General features: G+C 51.1%; 1 protein-coding gene across 1 annotated transcript in view; it reads right to left on the reverse strand.

Annotated features, from left to right (window-relative positions):
* MUC2 (mucin 2, oligomeric mucus/gel-forming) overlaps window positions 1–19,667 on the reverse strand; it is a 76,854-nt gene that overhangs the window by 34,342 nt on the left and 22,845 nt on the right. Inside the window, exons 26-41 of the mRNA XM_032187963.1 lie at window positions 19,118–19,262; window positions 18,153–18,196; window positions 17,340–17,573; window positions 16,943–16,963; window positions 16,059–16,532; window positions 14,908–15,114; window positions 13,279–13,869; window positions 12,699–12,770; window positions 11,572–11,742; window positions 9,871–10,503; window positions 8,336–8,575; window positions 6,801–7,040; window positions 5,266–5,505; window positions 3,731–3,970; window positions 2,196–2,435; window positions 495–1,127 (exon numbers count right to left, since the gene is read on the reverse strand). Coding sequence (XP_032043854.1) covers window positions 495–1,127; window positions 2,196–2,435; window positions 3,731–3,970; window positions 5,266–5,505; window positions 6,801–7,040; window positions 8,336–8,575; window positions 9,871–10,503; window positions 11,572–11,742; window positions 12,699–12,770; window positions 13,279–13,869; window positions 14,908–15,114; window positions 16,059–16,532; window positions 16,943–16,963; window positions 17,340–17,573; window positions 18,153–18,196; window positions 19,118–19,262 — 4,425 coding nt within the window. The remainder of the gene's footprint in view (window positions 1–494; window positions 1,128–2,195; window positions 2,436–3,730; window positions 3,971–5,265; window positions 5,506–6,800; window positions 7,041–8,335; window positions 8,576–9,870; window positions 10,504–11,571; window positions 11,743–12,698; window positions 12,771–13,278; window positions 13,870–14,907; window positions 15,115–16,058; window positions 16,533–16,942; window positions 16,964–17,339; window positions 17,574–18,152; window positions 18,197–19,117; window positions 19,263–19,667) is intronic.

Here is a 19,667-nt window from a genome sequence, read left to right on the forward strand (position 1 = left end):
CAGGAGCACTGCATACACCAGAAGAGCACAGGGCTAATGCAGCACAAGAAAGGGAAGAACGTCAGCAAATGCAGCGTCCCAACAGCGCCTGGAACCACATGGACGCAAAAGACAAGCCCCCCTGGCCTCGCACACACCGCCTCCCGCTCAGGACGTTCTCTCCAGCTGAAGGACGAAGCCCCGCAGCAGCAAACGCAAGACTTCCACTCCCATCCCTATCTGACTCAGCCGCCCAGAGGCCCCAGGCTGGAACGGCATCCACAGAGCCCTGCGGCGTCGGGCAACACCACAGCTTCTGCCCAGGACCCCTGCACCCTCCTCACCTCCACACAGCCAGCCCCAGGTCAAGCACTGGGCACCAGCGCTTTTCGGGAAGGCTCAACAACTCCTCCCAGCCCTCATGCCACACAGAAAGTGCACACAAGTCGAGGTGCTCACAGACCTTCATTTCTCCCCCTACAAGGAAACCCGTGTCCCCATGGCCTGACAATTACCTTTGCTTGTCGAGGACGGTGGTGTCAGGGAGGTGGTGTGTGTCGGCGTGGGTGGGGATGTGCTGGTAGTAGTCAGGGTAGTCGGGGACGTGGTCGGTGGAGGAGTAACAGGCGTTGTCCCCGGGGTGCTGCTGCTGGAGGACGTCGTGCCACTGGTGGTACTGCTGGGACCTGGCGTCGATGTTGGCGGGAGAGTGGATTTTGTTGTTGTTGTAGTGGAAGGAGTGCTCGTTGTCGTTGTAATGGTTAATTCTGTGGATATGGAATGTTTGGTTGTCGTTGTAGTAGATGTAGTACACCACGGTGGTAGTTCAGGCACACAGCAGACTTTGATCTGGTAATTGATGCAGACTGGCATGGGAATTATGCCTCCTGGCTTCTGATCCTCATTTTTACAGAGGAGCCCCGTGTTAACGTTACATTCCACTTTTTGCCCTAAATCGGAAATGGGTTTGTCAGGATATTTCTCTGCTCTGCATGAAATATTCTCAACCTTCGCACAGTTCCATGGAGGCCTATTTATCTGAATGCTCTCAAAGGTCTCATCATCACCACCGTTTGAGCCATATTCTGGGTAACTCTCATCGATCCAGTCAGTCCAGGTGCAGCCCCCTGGTGGTACTGTGCACGGTTCTAATGGGGAACAAAAACAAAAGCAAACAGTTAGAAAGCGGAAGGAAGGAATCACTTCAGACAGGTTTAGACAGATCTAATGGTCAGCCATAGCAGCATATATTAGACATAAGGGCTGCCCTAGAGTCCGAACCCTAGCAAAAGGTGGGCTGCCATCTGAAACCTTCTGCAGAATTCTGACAGGGAATATCTACCTTCCCAGAGCCACACCTACACTTCAATGGCAGTAACGGCCACAGAGGAAATACAAGAGAGGAAAGGGAAGGAAGTAGAAAACTTGCACGGCAACACCACCAAAAATGAGAGGCGGAAAAGAAAAAAAGACCCACTTCATTGGAAAACCAGGCATCAAACCAGGGTGGATATTTGTGTACCATTGATACCATTTGTCGTGGAGGAGGTGGTGATGGAGGACGTCGTGCCACTGGTGGTACTGCTGGGACCCAGAGTGGTAGTTGACAGAGGCACAGTTGTGGTACCGGGGGGAGTGGGACCTGTCGTCGGTGTTGGCGGGAGAGTGGTGGTGGACACAGTTTCAACGGTTGTGGAGCCGGGGGAACTGGTTCCTGAGAAAACACAGTGCTTTATTGCAAACCGGCAAACGGCGTTTGGTATTAACCTCCGTGGCTTTCCAGCAACCTCAGGAAATGCCATCAACCTGAGCAGAGGAAATGCCGACAGGAATAAAGCAGAACCAGTTCTCTGCGTGTTTCTTGCAGAAGAACGTGGGGATCACAGACAAAATCTCCTACGGCTTGCATGGCACTCAGATGACTTCCACCCCCATCCCGATCTGACTCAGCTACCCAGAGGCCCCAGGCTGGAACGGCATCCACAGAGCCCTGCGGCGTCAGGCAACACCACAGCTTCTGCCCAGGACCCCTGCACCCTCCTCACCTCCACACAGCCAGCCCCAGGTCAAGCACTGTGCACCAGCGCTTTTCGGGAAGGCTCAACAACTCCTCCCAGCCCTCATGCCACACAGAAAGTGCACACAAGTCGAGGTGCTCACAGACCTTCATTTCTCCCCCTACAAGGAAACCCGTGTCCCCATGGCCTGACAATTACCTTTGCTTGTCGAGGACGGTGGTGTCAGGGAGGTGGTGTGTGTCGGCGTGGGTGGGGATGTGCTGGTAGTAGTCAGGGTAGTCGGGGACGTGGTCGGTGGAGGAGTAACAGGCGTTGTCCCCGGGGTGCTGCTGCTGGAGGACGTCGTGCCACTGGTGGTACTGCTGGGACCTGGCGTCGATGTTGGCGGGAGAGTGGTGGTCGACACAGGCGCAGTTGTGGTACCGGGGGGAGTGGTGCCTGTCGTCGATGTTGGCGGGAGAGTGGTGGTCGACACAGTTTCAACGGTTGTGGAGCCGGGGGGACTGGTTCCTGAGAAAACACAGTGCTTTATTGCAAACCGGCAACGGCGTTTGGTATTAACCTCCGTGGCTTTCCAGCAACCTCAGGAAACGCCATCAACCTGAGCAGAGGAAATGCCGACAGGAATAAAGCAGCACCAGTTCTCCGCGTGGCTCTTGCAGAAGAACGTGGGGATCACAGACCGAATCTCCCACGGCTTGCACGGCACTCAGATGCCAACACTTCTGCAGGGAACAACGCTGCATGCAACAGCCCTCTGGAGCCTGAAAACTCTACACTGCACAGAAGAGCTCAGCACTCCCAAATCCAGACGAATTCACCGAGTTCGTCAGCCAGCTCTTTGCTTCCTTCCCTATTGCTCTCACCCTATACGCCATGGACAGATCCCCGCTCCATGTGCGTAAAATCAGGGGGCATGTTCACTCCAGAAGCCCTTCCTCCCTGTGGGCCTTGGCTCCTCTGAGGCTAAGCAGCTGCTGCAGCAGTATCTGCGCTAGACCTCAGCCAGCCCCTTGGAAACCGCTCCCCCACATATTCCCAGGCTGGGCTAGGAAAGTCGGGCTCACTGTGCTGCTTCATCCTTCTCTTGTGAGCACGCAAGCTCTCGCTCTGGGCCTGAATGCCACAATTGCTTTCCGTTACCACTGTTAGAAACTGTTGAGGACACACAGAGGCCTGCCTCAGAACCGGCTACCTCTGTGCTAGTACAGCGAGCCGTGAAGATATGCGTAGGAGATGCAGGAGCACTGCATACACCAGAAGAGCACAGGGCTAATGCAGCACAAGAAAGGGAAGAACGTCAGCAAATGCAGCGTCCCAACAGCGCCTGGAACCACATGGGCGCAAAAGACAAGCCCCCCTGGCCTCTCACACACCGCCTCCCGCTCAGGACGTTCTCTCCAGCTGAAGGACGAAGCCCCGCAGCAGCAAACGCAAGACTTCCACTCCCATCCCTATCTGACTCAGCCGCCCAGAGGCCCCAGGCTGGAACGGCATCCACAGAGCCCTGCGGCGTCAGGCAACACCACAGCTTCTGCCCAGGACCCCTGCACCCTCCTCACCTCCACACAGCCAGCCCCAGGTCAAGCACTGGGCACCAGCGCTTTTCGGGAAGGCTCAACAACTCCTCCCAGCCCTCATGCCACACAGAAAGTGCACACAAGTCGAGGTGCTCACAGACCTTCATTTCTCCCCCTACAAGGAAACCCGTGTCCCCATGGCCTGACAATTACCTTTGCTTGTCGAGGACGGTGGTGTCAGGGAGGTGGTGTGTGTCGGCGTGGGTGGGGATTTGCTGGTAGTAGTTAGGGTAGTCGGGGACGTAGTCGGTGGAGGAGTAACAGGCGTTGTCCCCGGGGTGCTGCTGCTGGAGGACGTCGTGCCACTGGTGGTACTGCTGGGACCTGGCGTCGATGTTGGCGGGAGAGTGGTGGTCGACACAGGCGCAGTTGTGGTACCGGGGGGAGTGGTGCCTGTCGTCGATGTTGGCGGGAGAGTGGTGGTCGACACAGTTTCAACGGTTGTGGAGCCGGGGGGACTGGTTCCTGAGAAAACACAGTGCTTTATTGCAAACCGGCAACGGCGTTTGGTATTAACCTCCGTGGCTTTCCAGCAACCTCAGGAAACGCCATCAACCTGAGCAGAGGAAATGCCGACAGGAATAAAGCAGCACCAGTTCTCCGCGTGGCTCTTGCAGAAGAACGTGGGGATCACAGACCGAATCTCCCACGGCTTGCACGGCACTCAGATGCCAACACTTCTGCAGGGAACAACGCTGCATGCAACAGCCCTCTGGAGCCTGAAAACTCTACACTGCACAGAAGAGCTCAGCACTCCCAAATCCAGACGAATTCACCGAGTTCGTCAGCCAGCTCTTTGCTTCCTTCCCTATTGCTCTCACCCTATACGCCATGGACAGATCCCCGCTCCATGTGCGTGAAATCAGGGGGCGTGTTCACTCCAGAAGCCCTTCCTCTCTGTGGGCCTTGGCTCCTCTGAGGCTAAGCAGCTGCTGCAGCAGTATCTGCGCTAGACCTCAGCCAGCCCCTTGGAAACCGCTCCCCCACATATTCCCAGGCTGGGCTAGGAAAGTCGGGCTCACTGTGCTGCTTCATCCTTCTCTTGTGAGCACGCAAGCTCTCGCTCTGGGCCTGAATGCCACAATTGCTTTCCGTTACCACTGTTAGAAACTGTTGAGGACACACAGAGGCCTGCCTCAGAACCGGCTACCTTTGTGCTAGTACAGCGAGCCGTGAAGATATGCGTAGGAGATGCAGGAGCACTGCATACACCAGAAGAGCACAGGGCTAATGCAGCACAAGAAAGGGAAGAACGTCAGCAAATGCAGCGTCCCAACAGCGCCTGGAACCACATGGACGCAAAAGACAAGCCCCCCTGGCCTCGCACACACCGCCTCCCGCTCAGGACGTTCTCTCCAGCTGAAGGACGAAGCCCCGCAGCAGCAAACGCAAGACTTCCACTCCCATCCCTATCTGACTCAGCCGCCCAGAGGCCCCAGGCTGGAACGGCATCCACAGAGCCCTGCAGCGTCAGGCAACACCACAGCTTCTGCCCAGGACACCTGCACCCTCCTCACCTCCACACAGCCAGCCCCAGGTCAAGCACTGGGCACCAGCGCTTTTTGGGAAGGCTCAACAACTCCTCCCAGCCCTCATGCCACACAGAAAGTGCACACAAGTCGAGGTGCTCACAGACCTTCATTTCTCCCCCTACAAGGAAACCCGTGTCCCCATGGCCTGACAATTACCTTTGCTTGTCGAGGACGGTGGTGTCAGGGAGGTGGTGTGTGTCGGCGTGGGTGGGGATGTGCTGGTAGTAGTCAGGGTAGTCGGGGACGTGGTCGGTGGAGGAGTAACAGGCGTTGTCCCCGGGGTGCTGCTGCTGGAGGACGTCGTGCCACTGGTGGTACTGCTGGGACCTGGCGTCGATGTTGGCGGGAGAGTGGTGGTCGACACAGGCGCAGTTGTGGTACCGGGGGGAGTGGTGCCTGTCGTCGATGTTGGCGGGAGAGTGGTGGTCGACACAGTTTCAACGGTTGTGGAGCCGGGGGGACTGGTTCCTGAGAAAACACAGTGCTTTATTGCAAACCGGCAACGGCGTTTGGTATTAACCTCCGTGGCTTTCCAGCAACCTCAGGAAACGCCATCAACCTGAGCAGAGGAAATGCCGACAGGAATAAAGCAGCACCAGTTCTCCGCGTGGCTCTTGCAGAAGAACGTGGGGATCACAGACCGAATCTCCCACGGCTTGCACGGCACTCAGATGCCAACACTTCTGCAGGGAACAACGCTGCATGCAACAGCCCTCTGGAGCCTGAAAACTCTACACTGCACAGAAGAGCTCAGCACTCCCAAATCCAGACGAATTCACCGAGTTCGTCAGCCAGCTCTTTGCTTCCTTCCCTATTGCTCTCACCCTATACGCCATGGACAGATCCCCGCTCCATGTGCGTGAAATCAGGGGGCGTGTTCACTCCAGAAGCCCTTCCTCTCTGTGGGCCTTGGCTCCTCTGAGGCTAAGCAGCTGCTGCAGCAGTATCTGCGCTAGACCTCAGCCAGCCCCTTGGAAACCGCTCCCCCACATATTCCCAGGCTGGGCTAGGAAAGTCGGGCTCACTGTGCTGCTTCATCCTTCTCTTGTGAGCACGCAAGCTCTCGCTCTGGGCCTGAATGCCACAATTGCTTTCCGTTACCACTGTTAGAAACTGTTGAGGACACACAGAGGCCTGCCTCAGAACCGGCTACCTTTGTGCTAGTACAGCGAGCCGTGAAGATATGCGTAGGAGATGCAGGAGCACTGCATACACCAGAAGAGCACAGGGCTAATGCAGCACAAGAAAGGGAAGAACGTCAGCAAATGCAGCGTCCCAACAGCGCCTGGAACCACATGGACGCAAAAGACAAGCCCCCCTGGCCTCACACACACCGCCTCCCGCTCAGGACGTTCTCTCCAGCTGAAGGACGAAGCCCCGCAGCAGCAAACGCAAGACTTCCACTCCCATCCCTATCTGACTCAGCCGCCCAGAGGCCCCAGGCTGGAACGGCATCCACAGAGCCCTGCGGCGTCGGGCAACACCACAGCTTCTGCCCAGGACCCCTGCACCCTCCTCACCTCCACACAGCCAGCCCCAGGTCAAGCACTGGGCACCAGCGCTTTTCGGGAAGGCTCAACAACTCCTCCCAGCCCTCATGCCACACAGAAAGTGCACACAAGTCGAGGTGCTCACAGACCTTCATTTCTCCCCCTACAAGGAAACCCGTGTCCCCATGGCCTGACAATTACCTTTGCTTGTCGAGGACGGTGGTGTCAGGGAGGTGGTGTGTGTCGGCGTGGGTGGGGATGTGCTGGTAGTAGTCAGGGTAGTCGGGGACGTGGTCGGTGGAGGAGTAACAGGCGTTGTCCCCGGGGTGCTGCTGCTGGAGGACGTCGTGCCACTGGTGGTACTGCTGGGACCTGGCGTCGATGTTGGCGGGAGAGTGGTGGTCGACACAGGCGCAGTTGTGGTACCGGGGGGAGTGGTGCCTGTCGTCGATGTTGGCGGGAGAGTGGTGGTCGACACAGTTTCAACGGTTGTGGAGCCGGGGGGACTGGTTCCTGAGAAAACACAGTGCTTTATTGCAAACCGGCAACGGCGTTTGGTATTAACCTCCGTGGCTTTCCAGCAACCTCAGGAAACGCCATCAACCTGAGCAGAGGAAATGCCGACAGGAATAAAGCAGCACCAGTTCTCCGCGTGGCTCTTGCAGAAGAACGTGGGGATCACAGACCGAATCTCCCACGGCTTGCACGGCACTCAGATGCCAACACTTCTGCAGGGAACAACGCTGCATGCAACAGCCCTCTGGAGCCTGAAAACTCTACACTGCACAGAAGAGCTCAGCACTCCCAAATCCAGACGAATTCACCGAGTTCGTCAGCCAGCTCTTTGCTTCCTTCCCTATTGCTCTCACCCTATACGCCATGGACAGATCCCCGCTCCATGTGCGTGAAATCAGGGGGCGTGTTCACTCCAGAAGCCCTTCCTCTCTGTGGGCCTTGGCTCCTCTGAGGCTAAGCAGCTGCTGCAGCAGTATCTGCGCTAGACCTCAGCCAGCCCCTTGGAAACCGCTCCCCCACATATTCCCAGGCTGGGCTAGGAAAGTCGGGCTCACTGTGCTGCTTCATCCTTCTCTTGTGAGCACGCAAGCTCTCGCTCTGGGCCTGAATGCCACAATTGCTTTCCGTTACCACTGTTAGAAACTGTTGAGGACACACAGAGGCCTGCCTCAGAACCGGCTACCTTTGTGCTAGTACAGCGAGCCGTGAAGATATGCGTAGGAGATGCAGGAGCACTGCATACACCAGAAGAGCACAGGGCTAATGCAGCACAAGAAAGGGAAGAACGTCAGCAAATGCAGCGTCCCAACAGCGCCTGGAACCACATGGACGCAAAAGACAAGCCCCCCTGGCCTCGCACACACCGCCTCCCGCTCAGGACGTTCTCTCCAGCTGAAGGACGAAGCCCCGCAGCAGCAAACGCAAGACTTCCACTCCCATCCCTATCTGACTCAGCCGCCCAGAGGCCCCAGGCTGGAACGGCATCCACAGAGCCCTGCGGCGTCAGGCAACACCACAGCTTCTGCCCAGGACCCCTGCACCCTCCTCACCTCCACACAGCCAGCCCCAGGTCAAGCACTGGGCACCAGCGCTTTTCGGGAAGGCTCAACAACTCCTCCCAGCCCTCATGCCACACAGAAAGTGCACACAAGTCGAGGTGCTCACAGACCTTCATTTCTCCCCCTACAAGGAAACCCGTGTCCCCATGGCCTGACAATTACCTTTGCTTGTCGAGGACGGTGGTGTCAGGGAGGTGGTGTGTGTCGGCGTGGGTGGGGATGTGCTGGTAGTAGTCAGGGTAGTCGGGGACGTGGTCGGTGGAGGAGTAACAGGCGTTGTCCCCGGGGTGCTGCTGCTGGAGGACGTCGTGCCACTGGTGGTACTGCTGGGACCTGGCGTCGATGTTGGCGGGAGAGTGGTGGTCGACACAGGCGCAGTTGTGGTACCGGGGGGAGTGGTGCCTGTCGTCGATGTTGGCGGGAGAGTGGTGGTCGACACAGTTTCAACGGTTGTGGAGCCGGGGGGACTGGTTCCTGAGAAAACACAGTGCTTTATTGCAAACCGGCAACGGCGTTTGGTATTAACCTCCGTGGCTTTCCAGCAACCTCAGGAAACGCCATCAACCTGAGCAGAGGAAGTGCCGACAGGAATAAAGCAGCACCAGTTCTCCGCGTGGCTCTTGCAGAAGAACGTGGGGATCACAGACCGAATCTCCCACGGCTTGCACGGCACTCAGATGCCAACACTTCTGCAGGGAACAACGCTGCATGCAACAGCCCTCTGGAGCCTGAAAACTCTACACTGCACAGAAGAGCTCAGCACTCCCAAATCCAGACGAATTCACCGAGTTCGTCAGCCAGCTCTTTGCTTCCTTCCCTATTGCTCTCACCCTATACGCCATGGACAGATCCCCGCTCCATGTGCGTGAAATCAGGGGGCGTGTTCACTCCAGAAGCCCTTCCTCTCTGTGGGCCTTGGCTCCTCTGAGGCTAAGCAGCTGCTGCAGCAGTATCTGCGCTAGACCTCAGCCAGCCCCTTGGAAACCGCTCCCCCACATATTCCCAGGCTGGGCTAGGAAAGTCGGGCTCACTGTGCTGCTTCATCCTTCTCTTGTGAGCACGCAAGCTCTCGCTCTGGGCCTGAATGCCACAATTGCTTTCCGTTACCACTGTTAGAAACTGTTGAGGACACACAGAGGCCTGCCTCAGAACCGGCTACCTTTGTGCTAGTACAGCGAGCCGTGAAGATATGCGTAGGAGATGCAGGAGCACTGCATACACCAGAAGAGCACAGGGCTAATGCAGCACAAGAAAGGGAAGAACGTCAGCAAATGCAGCGTCCCAACAGCGCCTGGAACCACATGGACGCAAAAGACAAGCCCCCCTGGCCTCGCACACACCGCCTCCCGCTCAGGACGTTCTCTCCAGCTGAAGGACGAAGCCCCGCAGCAGCAAACGCAAGACTTCCACTCCCATCCCTATCTGACTCAGCCGCCCAGAGGCCCCAGGCTGGAACGGCATCCACAGAGCCCTGCGGCGTCAGGCAACACCACAGCTTCTGCCCAGGACCCCTGCACCCTCCTCACCTCCACACAGCCAGCCCCAGGTCAAGCACTGGGCACCAGCGCTTTTCGGGAAGGCTCAACAACTCCTCCCAGCCCTCATGCCACACAGAAAGTGCACACAAGTCGAGGTGCTCACAGACCTTCATTTCTCCCCCTACAAGGAAACCCGTGTCCCCATGGCCTGACAATTACCTTTGCTTGTCGAGGACGGTGGTGTCAGGGAGGTGGTGTGTGTCGGCGTGGGTGGGGATGTGCTGGTAGTAGTCAGGGTAGTCGGGGACGTGGTCGGTGGAGGAGTAACAGGCGTTGTCCCCGGGGTGCTGCTGCTGGAGGACGTCGTGCCACTGGTGGTACTGCTGGGACCTGGCGTCGATGTTGGCGGGAGAGTGGATTTTGTTGTTGTTGTAGTGGAAGGAGTGCTCGTTGTCGTTGTAATGGTTAATTCTGTGGATATGGAATGTTTGGTTGTCGTTGTAGTAGATGTAGTACACCACGGTGGTAGTTCAGGCACACAGCAGACTTTGATCTGGTAATTGATGCAGACTGGCATGGGAATTATGCCTCCTGGCTTCTGATCCTCATTTTTACAGAGGAGCCCCGTGTTAACGTTACATTCCACTTTTTGCCCTAAATCGGAAATGGGTTTGTCAGGATATTTCTCTGCTCTGCATGAAATATTCTCAACCTTCGCACAGTTCCATGGAGGCCTATTTATCTGAATGCTCTCAAAGGTCTCATCATCACCACCGTTTGAGCCATATTCTGGGTAACTCTCATCGATCCAGTCAGTCCAGGTGCAGCCCCCTGGTGGTACTGTGCACGGTTCTAATGGGGAACAAAAACAAAAGCAAACAGTTAGAAAGCGGAAGGAAGGAATCACTTCAGACAGGTTTAGACAGATCTAATGGTCAGCCATAGCAGCATATATTAGACATAAGGGCTGCCCTAGAGTCCGAACCCTAGCAAAAGGTGGGCTGCCATCTGAAACCTTCTGCAGAATTCTGACAGGGAATATCTACCTTCCCAGAGCCACACCTACACTTCAATGGCAGTAACGGCCACAGAGGAAATACAAGAGAGGAAAGGGAAGGAAGTAGAAAACTTGCACGGCAACACCACCAAAAATGAGAGGCGGAAAAGAAAAAAAGACCCACTTCATTGGAAAACCAGGCATCAAACCAGGGTGGATATTTGTGTACCATTGATACCATTTGTCGTGGAGGAGGTGGTGATGGAGGACGTCGTGCCACTGGTGGTACTGCTGGGACCCAGAGTGGTAGTTGACAGAGGCACAGTTGTGGTACCGGGGGGAGTGGGACCTGTCGTCGGTGTTGGCGGGAGAGTGGTGGTGGACACAGTTTCAACGGTTGTGGAGCCGGGGGAACTGGTTCCTGAGAAAACACAGTGCTTTATTGCAAACCGGCAAACGGCGTTTGGTATTAACCTCCGTGGCTTTCCAGCAACCTCAGGAAATGCCATCAACCTGAGCAGAGGAAATGCCGACAGGAATAAAGCAGAACCAGTTCTCTGCGTGTTTCTTGCAGAAGAACGTGGGGATCACAGACAAAATCTCCTACGGCTTGCATGGCACTCAGATGACTTCCACTCCCATCCCGATCTGACTCAGCTACCCAGAGGCCCCAGGCTGGAACGGCGTCCACAGAGCCCTGCGGCGTCAGGCAACACCACAGCTTCTGCCCAGGACCCCTGCACCCTCCTCACCTCCACACAGCCAGCCCCAGGTCAAGCACTGGGCACCAGCGCTTTTCGGGAAGGCTCAACAACTCCTCCCAGCCCTCATGCCACACAGAAAGTGCACACAAGTCGAGGTGCTCACAGACCTTCATTTCTCCCCCTACAAGGAAACCCGTGTCCCCATGGCCTGACAATTACCTTTGCTTGTCGAGGACGGTGGTGTCAGGGAGGTGGTGTGTGTCGGCGTGGGTGGGGATGTGCTGGTAGTAGTCAGGGTAGTCGGGGACGTGGTCGGTGGAGGAGTAACAGGCGTTGTCCCCGGGGTGCTGCTGCTGGAGGACGTCGTGCCACTGGTGGTACTGCTGGGACCTGGCGTCGATGTTGGCGGGAGAGTGGATTTTGTTGTTGTTGTAGTGGAAGGAGTGCTCGTTGTCGTTGTAATGGTTAATTCTGTGGATATGGAATGTTTGGTTGTCGTTGTAGTAGATGTAGTACACCACGGTGGTAGTTCAGGCACACAGCAGACTTTGATCTGGTAATTGATGCAGACTGGCATGGGAATTATGCCTCCTGGCTTCTGATCCTCATTTTTACAGAGGAGCCCCGTGTTAACGTTACATTCCACTTTTTGCCCTAAATCGGAAATGGGTTTGTCAGGATATTTCTCTGCTCTGCATGAAATATTCTCAACCTTCGCACAGTTCCATGGAGGCCTATTTATCTGAATGCTCTCAAAGGTCTCATCATCACCACCGTTTGAGCCATATTCTGGGTAACTCTCATCGATCCAGTCAGTCCAGGTGCAGCCCCCTGGTGGTACTGTGCACGGTTCTAATGGGGAACAAAAACAAAAGCAAACAGTTAGAAAGCGGAAGGAAGGAATCACTTCAGACAGGTTTAGACAGATCTAATGGTCAGCCATAGCAGCATATATTAGACATAAGGGCTGCCCTAGAGTCCGAACCCTAGCAAAAGGTGGGCTGCCATCTGAAACCTTCTGCAGAATTCTGACAGGGAATATCTACCTTCCCAGAGCCACACCTACACTTCAATGGCAGTAACGGCCACAGAGGAAATACAAGAGAGGAAAGGGAAGGAAGTAGAAAACTTGCACGGCAACACCACCAAAAATGAGAGGCGGAAAAGAAAAAAAGACCCACTTCATTGGAAAACCAGGCATCAAACCAGGGTGGATATTTGTGTACCATTGATACCATTTGTCGTGGAGGAGGTGGTGATGGAGGACGTCGTGCCACTGGTGGTACTGCTGGGACCCAGAGTGGTAGTTGACAGAGGCACAGTTGTGGTACCGGGGGGAGTGGGACCTGTCGTCGGTGTTGGCGGGAGAGTGGTGGTGGACACAGTTTCAACGGTTGTGGAGCCGGGGGAACTGGTTCCTGAGAAAACACAGTGCTTTATTGCAAACCGGCAAACGGCGTTTGGTATTAACCTCCGTGGCTTTCCAGCAACCTCAGGAAATGCCATCAACCTGAGCAGAGGAAATGCCGACAGGAATAAAGCAGAACCAGTTCTCTGCGTGTTTCTTGCAGAAGAACGTGGGGATCACAGACAAAATCTCCTACGGCTTGCATGGCACTCAGATGACTTCCACTCCCATCCCGATCTGACTCAGCTACCCAGAGGCCCCAGGCTGGAACGGCGTCCACAGAGCCCTGCGGCGTCAGGCAACACCACAGCTTCTGCCCAGGACCCCTGCACCCTCCTCACCTCCACACAGCCAGCCCCAGGTCAAGCACTGTGCACCAGCGCTTTTCGGGAAGGCTCAACAACTCCTCCCAGCCCTCATGCCACACAGAAAGTGCACACAAGTCGAGGTGCTCACAGACCTTCATTTCTCTCCCTACAAGGAAACCCGTGTCCCCATGGCCAGACAATTACCTTTGCTTGTCGAGGACGGTGGTGACAGGGAGGTGGTGTGTGTCGGCGTCGGCGGGGATGCGCTGGTAGTAGTCAGGGTAATCAGGGACGTGGTTGGTGGAGGAGTAACAGGCGTTGTCCCTGGGGTGCTGCTGCTGGAGGGCATTGTGCCACTGGTGGTACTGCTGGGACCTGTCGTTGAGACTGGTGGGTGAGTTGTTGTCCACAGAGTTATAGTCGAAGCAGTTCTTGTTGTTGTGGAGAGTGTTGTGGGCCTACTGGTGCTGTATTCTGTACTTGTAATGCAAGTCTCGTTTTGGATGCAGCAAATACGGATCTCGTAATTATGGCAGTATTTATTATTGCTGTTTACCTGATCTTTATTATTGCAGATGAGCCCTGTGTTAACATTACATTCCACGTTCTGCCCTAAATCTTCAAGGGAAGTGTTCGTATGGTTTGTTGCTCTGCATGATATATTCTCAGCTTTTATGCATTCCCAGGTGCTGTTGTGGTTCTTGATATTTTCAAAGGTTTCGTAGTCACCACTGTTTACATCAGAAATGTTTGGCTTACTCACATCAATCCATGGTGTCCATATGCAGTCACAACTTGTTACTGTGCGACATCAGAAAGAAGAACAATTAGGAACAGCAGGGACAGAAACAGCATACTCATGAGTGGTGCAATTGTCCTCCACCGCACACAAGGGTGCACCTTGGGCATTGCCACTCACCTACATCCTCCCCCTCCCTGATTCAGAACACTGGCATTGTCAACCCACATGTGATTCCCTCTCATGATAAGGGCGATGTGCTGTTTGGGGCTTGTTGTGGCAAGAAACTGGTGTAAGTGAAAAACATTAAGTGGAACACGACCAAAAAGACACTGCCAAAACTCTTGCACCTTCTCTTCCCAATCACAACACCTGTTCTATCTCAGGGCAAAACACGGGAGAGGATCATGACCACAAAGTGAGAAGGAAGGCACAGGACACACACTGCTGCCAAAATGTCAGGCTGCTTTCTAGCAGTGTGAAGAATGGTCATAGGAACTCTGACAGAATCTGTCTTCCCAGAGTCTTGGTCTGTAGCAAGGGTCTAGCTATGGTCTAAAGCCTTTCCTCAAACCTACCACTTAAAACCTGCCTTCCTAGAGCTAGAACTGCAGGTGAGTGGCAGGAACAACCACAGAGTCAATGCAGAAGAATTAAGGGAATAAAGTCTGAAAAGCCATGCCCCAACTGTGTCTGAAATGACAGTGCCACAAAAAACAACCCCACTGCCATTGCACACCACACATCCTGCTGTGCATGTCCTCTCCAGCTGATGGATGAAGCCAAATATCAGTGAAAGCCAGACATTTCATCAGCACAGCTGCCTAAGATGGGCAGAAGCACCATGAAAATAATATCCTCATGCTTAAGATAATCAAAGAATTGGAACTGAGACACAGAAATATGTTGTGCACTCTCACTCCTAAATAGAGAGCTTAGTACCCTAGAGCTCAGGAGCCTTTTTCTTTCTTTTTTTTTTTTTTTTTTTAAATCTACATCAACAGCTTTCTGCAAAGCACCACAGTGAAGACTGTTAAGGAGCCAATAGATCTTTTCCCCCATACTAAGGCAACACATGACAACACAGAGCAGAGAATTACTTGGTAGTTCAGTTGGAGGCGGCTGGGTTTGAGTTCTTATTGTTAATGGGACCGTGCTTGTAATAGTTGGAGTGGGTACTGATGTGCCAGGAACTGTTGTTGTTGTCCCCAGGGTGCTGCTGGTGCTTAAGGTGCTCAAGGGTGGCGTGCTGGTGGTTGTGCTGCTGGAAGACTCCGATGAAGTTGGTGTGGGAGTAGTGGTTGGTACTGGGAGACATCAACAAGAGGAACAATTATGAACAGGAGGGACAGAGACAACAGGTAAAGGTGGAAGCAGATGCATGAGTAGGACAGAAGATTTACTGAACAGAAGGTAGGACTGTGCCACAAACCTACAGTGGTCAGCCCAATCTTGCTGCAACAAAGGTCTATAGGTCTATATCACTAGTCCTTCTTTTCTGACTCCAGAATGCAGACTAGGAAAATCAGCCAATTCAGTATACAGACATGGTTGAGACACCCCTTAACTAGTGAAGACAGTTGGGATGTTGCTCTGGTCAGCTTCTCACTAGATGAAATGTACCCCACAGTGGGTAAGACATGAGGAGGAGAAAGGCCCTGTGGTTCTTCCCACCTTTGCCTTATCATTCTGAACACCTCACTATCTCAGAGATATCTCAGTGAGAGCTAAGAGGGGAAGGTGTAGTCAGGGAAGGAAGTACACACAGGGATATGTTCCTGTCTGAACTTCATGACACCTCCCTGTGGTGCAATGGCAGTCTGAGTAAGAGATTCAAAGAAGTACTAGTGAGTCTCAATAGCCAAAGGCCACAGCTCATGGCAAGTGACAACTGGCAGGGTTATATAGTTCCGTGAAGGCTACCAAGGCAATTCTTCCTCCCTAGACCTACAACCACAGTCAAGTATCAGTATTGACAGAAGGAAAGCAGGATAAGGGGAAGAAATTCTGCACAACCCTGCACAGATGATGCTTAAAATGATAGTACTCCAAATCAAGGTCTATTCTAATCTCGCACAACGGGTCCTTCTGAGAATGTTCTCTTCAGTGGAAGGATACAGCTCAAAACCAGCAAAGTAAGATTTCGCACCAGCTCAGTATCTGTCACAGAGATGGCATGCCTTAAGTAGCTGACAACGTGCTATTTATCCTATGGCAAGGCAAGAAAAGAGAGTATTGGTCTGCTAAATACCTGTGGAGGCTGAAGTTACTGGGCTGGTAACAGATGGCGTGGTCTGGCTTATGGTGGCTGGAGTGGTTATTGGTGGGCTGGTAGTTGATTTTGTTGGCAGGGTTGCAGTAGTTGTGGGTATTGTTGTTCTGATGGTGACTGGGCTTGTGGCTGGAGTCCTACAAGGAATTTCCTTCCACTCACAACAGCTTACTCTGATTTCATAATTATAGCAAAGACGCCAGATACTTGTTGCTTGCTCCTCATTTTTACAGATGAGTCCATATGTAACATTACACTCCACTTTCTGGCCAAGTTGCTCTAAGCTTAAATCAGGCTTATCTTTAGCCCTGCATTCAATGTTTTCAGGATGACCACATATTTCATGTCCATGTTTATTTATTTCATCATAGGTTTCATAGTCACCACCACCTTCTTCAGGTTTACTAACATCAAACCACTGAGACCAATCACAGATTAATTCAAGGCATGGAGCTGCAAGAAAAGACAGAGGTTCAGCATCTGAGCTCACAGAGGAAATTCTGAGTAGGTTCATTTTGTATTGTACTCCATTAATGATTAAAGTGATGCATTGCAATTTGTCATTTTTGCAAGACAAAAGAATTCTAAAACTGGTTCAATGTTACCAGTTTCTTCAACAGGAAGCTTTACATAAAAATAAAATCACCAACCTGGAGGCTTTAAAGGTCTTTCTTCTCAGTATACTTGTCACATTTTTACAATTTCAGGTCTTTAAAAACAGATATTTTTTGGTTTTAAAACCAAACATTTTAAAAATGTATTTCTGTAGTAGTCATCTTCAACTTACTAATCCTTTAGAAGTTCTTTTGACATTTTATAGGAACTTTTTTTTTAATTTATTTTCATTATTATTTAAAACTTACTTGTAGTTCCTGGAGTTGTAACTGAAAAACAAACAAACAAACAAAAAAACCCCTTCATACTCTGCAACTTTTAGAAAACCATATAATACTAGTTTTAAATATTCTAATTACGATTTTTTTTGCTGTGACTACTAAGACAATTTCTATTATCAGCAGGATGCTAAAAGGAGGGAATCCTGTACATTTATAGTTACAATTTCTTCCACAAAATGTAAATCAATTCAAAGTATTAAAAATCTTTCTTAGTGCAGTGTGATAAAACTATCCGTAAGTATTGCTCTAGCTGTGTCAATTATGGTAAGCAACTATGATAAGTATGATACTTGCACATTCTATCTTTAAAATATTTTCCTTAAAGAAAGTAATTTATAGATGTGGATCTCTGTTGAATATTTACCTATGGTTGTAATTGTAGTTGTACCACTGCTGGTTATAATGGTTGAAGTTGGAGAATGTGTTGAAGGTGATGTCGGTGTCAAAGGTGAAGTAGTTGATGGACAAGGAACAATCTTTCCAGGAACTATAGTTCCATTTGCTGCACAAATATATATTGTGCACATGTCGCCATCCTGTACTACTGCCACAGTTTCTTCCACTTCGTATCTCGTTCCATTGATGACACAAGGACATGCTGCAAGAAAGAGCTTTTATATGCAATTTGTCTACTAATGCTATCAGAAGACAAAGGCAAAATACTTATGGACCTGCCAAGGATACAAATAAGCATTTAAATGCTGTGTCATGCATGCCCATCTCATAGTTATACCTGAAGGTTAGATCTAATGCACTGATTTATCTTTACGTTTAGAGGAATGTTAAAACATATCTAACAAAGCCCTATATAAAGTGACTTGGAAGAACAGACTTACAAACCAGGCTTAAAAAGACATTGAGAGAAACTGCAACTTAGGTTTGTATCTGACACTTTTTAATAATACTACGTGGTCTGAAAGTGCAAACTCTTGTAGTGAAATCCATTAGTTTGGATATGGGACATGGGAGGAAAGAATACAGGGACATGAGAAAAAGATTGAACAAGTACTAACAGCTAGGTTCAGCAAAAGTGTTGCCCAGATTTCTTTGGCCACAACTTTCACTTGCACTGGAAAGAATTATTCCAAATCAGTACAAAGCCTTTGTAGAAACAGACATAGCAGTTCTATGCATTTATTTCTACCTGTTTTTCTAAAAACAAACAGACATTATTTACCTGGGAGTGGTACACAATCAATGGATCCTGAGGGGCCACAGACACTAAAAGCAAAAATTTCAAAAATTAAAATGTTACAGATGTTTTATGTCTCCCTGCTAGCAGACCAAGAATACAGAAGTGTACAAATTTGTTGCTTAGTCTTCATTCATACTACTGGATACTTTTCTGTATAACATTTCCCAATATTGCCTATCACGATTTCATTCAAACTAAGTTATTACTTGCATTCTTTAAGTGCAGCATCTTAAGCTATCATAAACTGCTTTATGTTGCAAGTTGCAACATGGCAGTAATAAAAGACATTTGTCTGAGTGGTAAATGTTCAGCTAGATCAGTGTTTTTTTTGTTTTTGTCTTTTTGTCTCTGGTCATCATGTAGAGTCACAGATGGCAATTCTACCATTAATAAGGTTCTAGGAATGAGCAGTTAAGACTCAGCTACCTCCTGCAGGGCTAGTACAGATCATTTCAGATTACAGTAACTTTGAAATCCTAGTCTTAAATGAGAATGCAAGGCAAACTAGCCCCTCTCTTCCCAAAGAGTCATGAAAATCAAAAGGTTGTTCTAGAGACACAGCCAGGCTTCATGTCACTGTATCACTTATGACACTTCTAAGAGTATATTTAAAGGTTGTTTGTTTGTTTGTTTTACTAATAGACCTATTGGAAAGACACTATCAACTTGAAATCTGTATTATTATGGGTCTGTAAAATTATGGATGAAAAATTTTGAATCTGTATGTATTGGAAGTGCAGCATTTCTTAAGTTTATGTCTCATCTAGAATAAATGGCATTGTTACTCTGACTTGTATTAATAAATGTTAGAATATATCAGTTCTTCAGTTGAAGTTGTATCTCTGCTTATTAAAATACATGCTTAAGGCACAGTAAAGTAAATGAGGTGCTCAGCATACATAAATTATTTCCTGAATTGTTGCAAATATTTTTGCATATTTACACACCACTTTGTACAGTTTTCTGTAGGTATTTCTTCACCAGGGCGAACAGGACTACCATTGACATAACACCAACATTTATCTGAAGTCACACATTCCTTTGTCTCTTCATTATAAATGGGTGTCTTCTCAGGGCATCTGGGATAGCAACCTGTTGATGACAAGTAGCATAGAAAACAGAGTGAAGAAAAGTATAAAAAGTTAATTCTGTAACAGGACATCTTCTGAAAGTAAATGATTCTTGATGAGTCAGGCATAGTGAAAGGCCTTGCAGAGAGATCTGGACTGATTAGAGAGCTGGGCGATCACCAACCTCATGAAGTTTAACAAGAGCAAATGCTGGGTCCTGCACCTGGGATGGGACAACCCTGGCTATACGTACAGACTCAGTGATGAGACGCTGGAGTGCAGCCCTGCAGAGAGGGATCTGGGGGTTTTGGTTGATAGCAAGGTGATGAGCCAGCTGTGTGCCCTGGCAGCCGGGAGTGCCAACCATATCCTCAGGTGCATCAAGCACAGCATCACTAGTTGGTCAAGGGAAGCAATTGTCCCACTC

Source organism: Aythya fuligula, chromosome 5, assembly GCF_009819795.1.
Source record: "Aythya fuligula isolate bAytFul2 chromosome 5, bAytFul2.pri, whole genome shotgun sequence".
NCBI lineage: Eukaryota > Metazoa > Chordata > Aves > Anseriformes > Anatidae > Aythya > Aythya fuligula.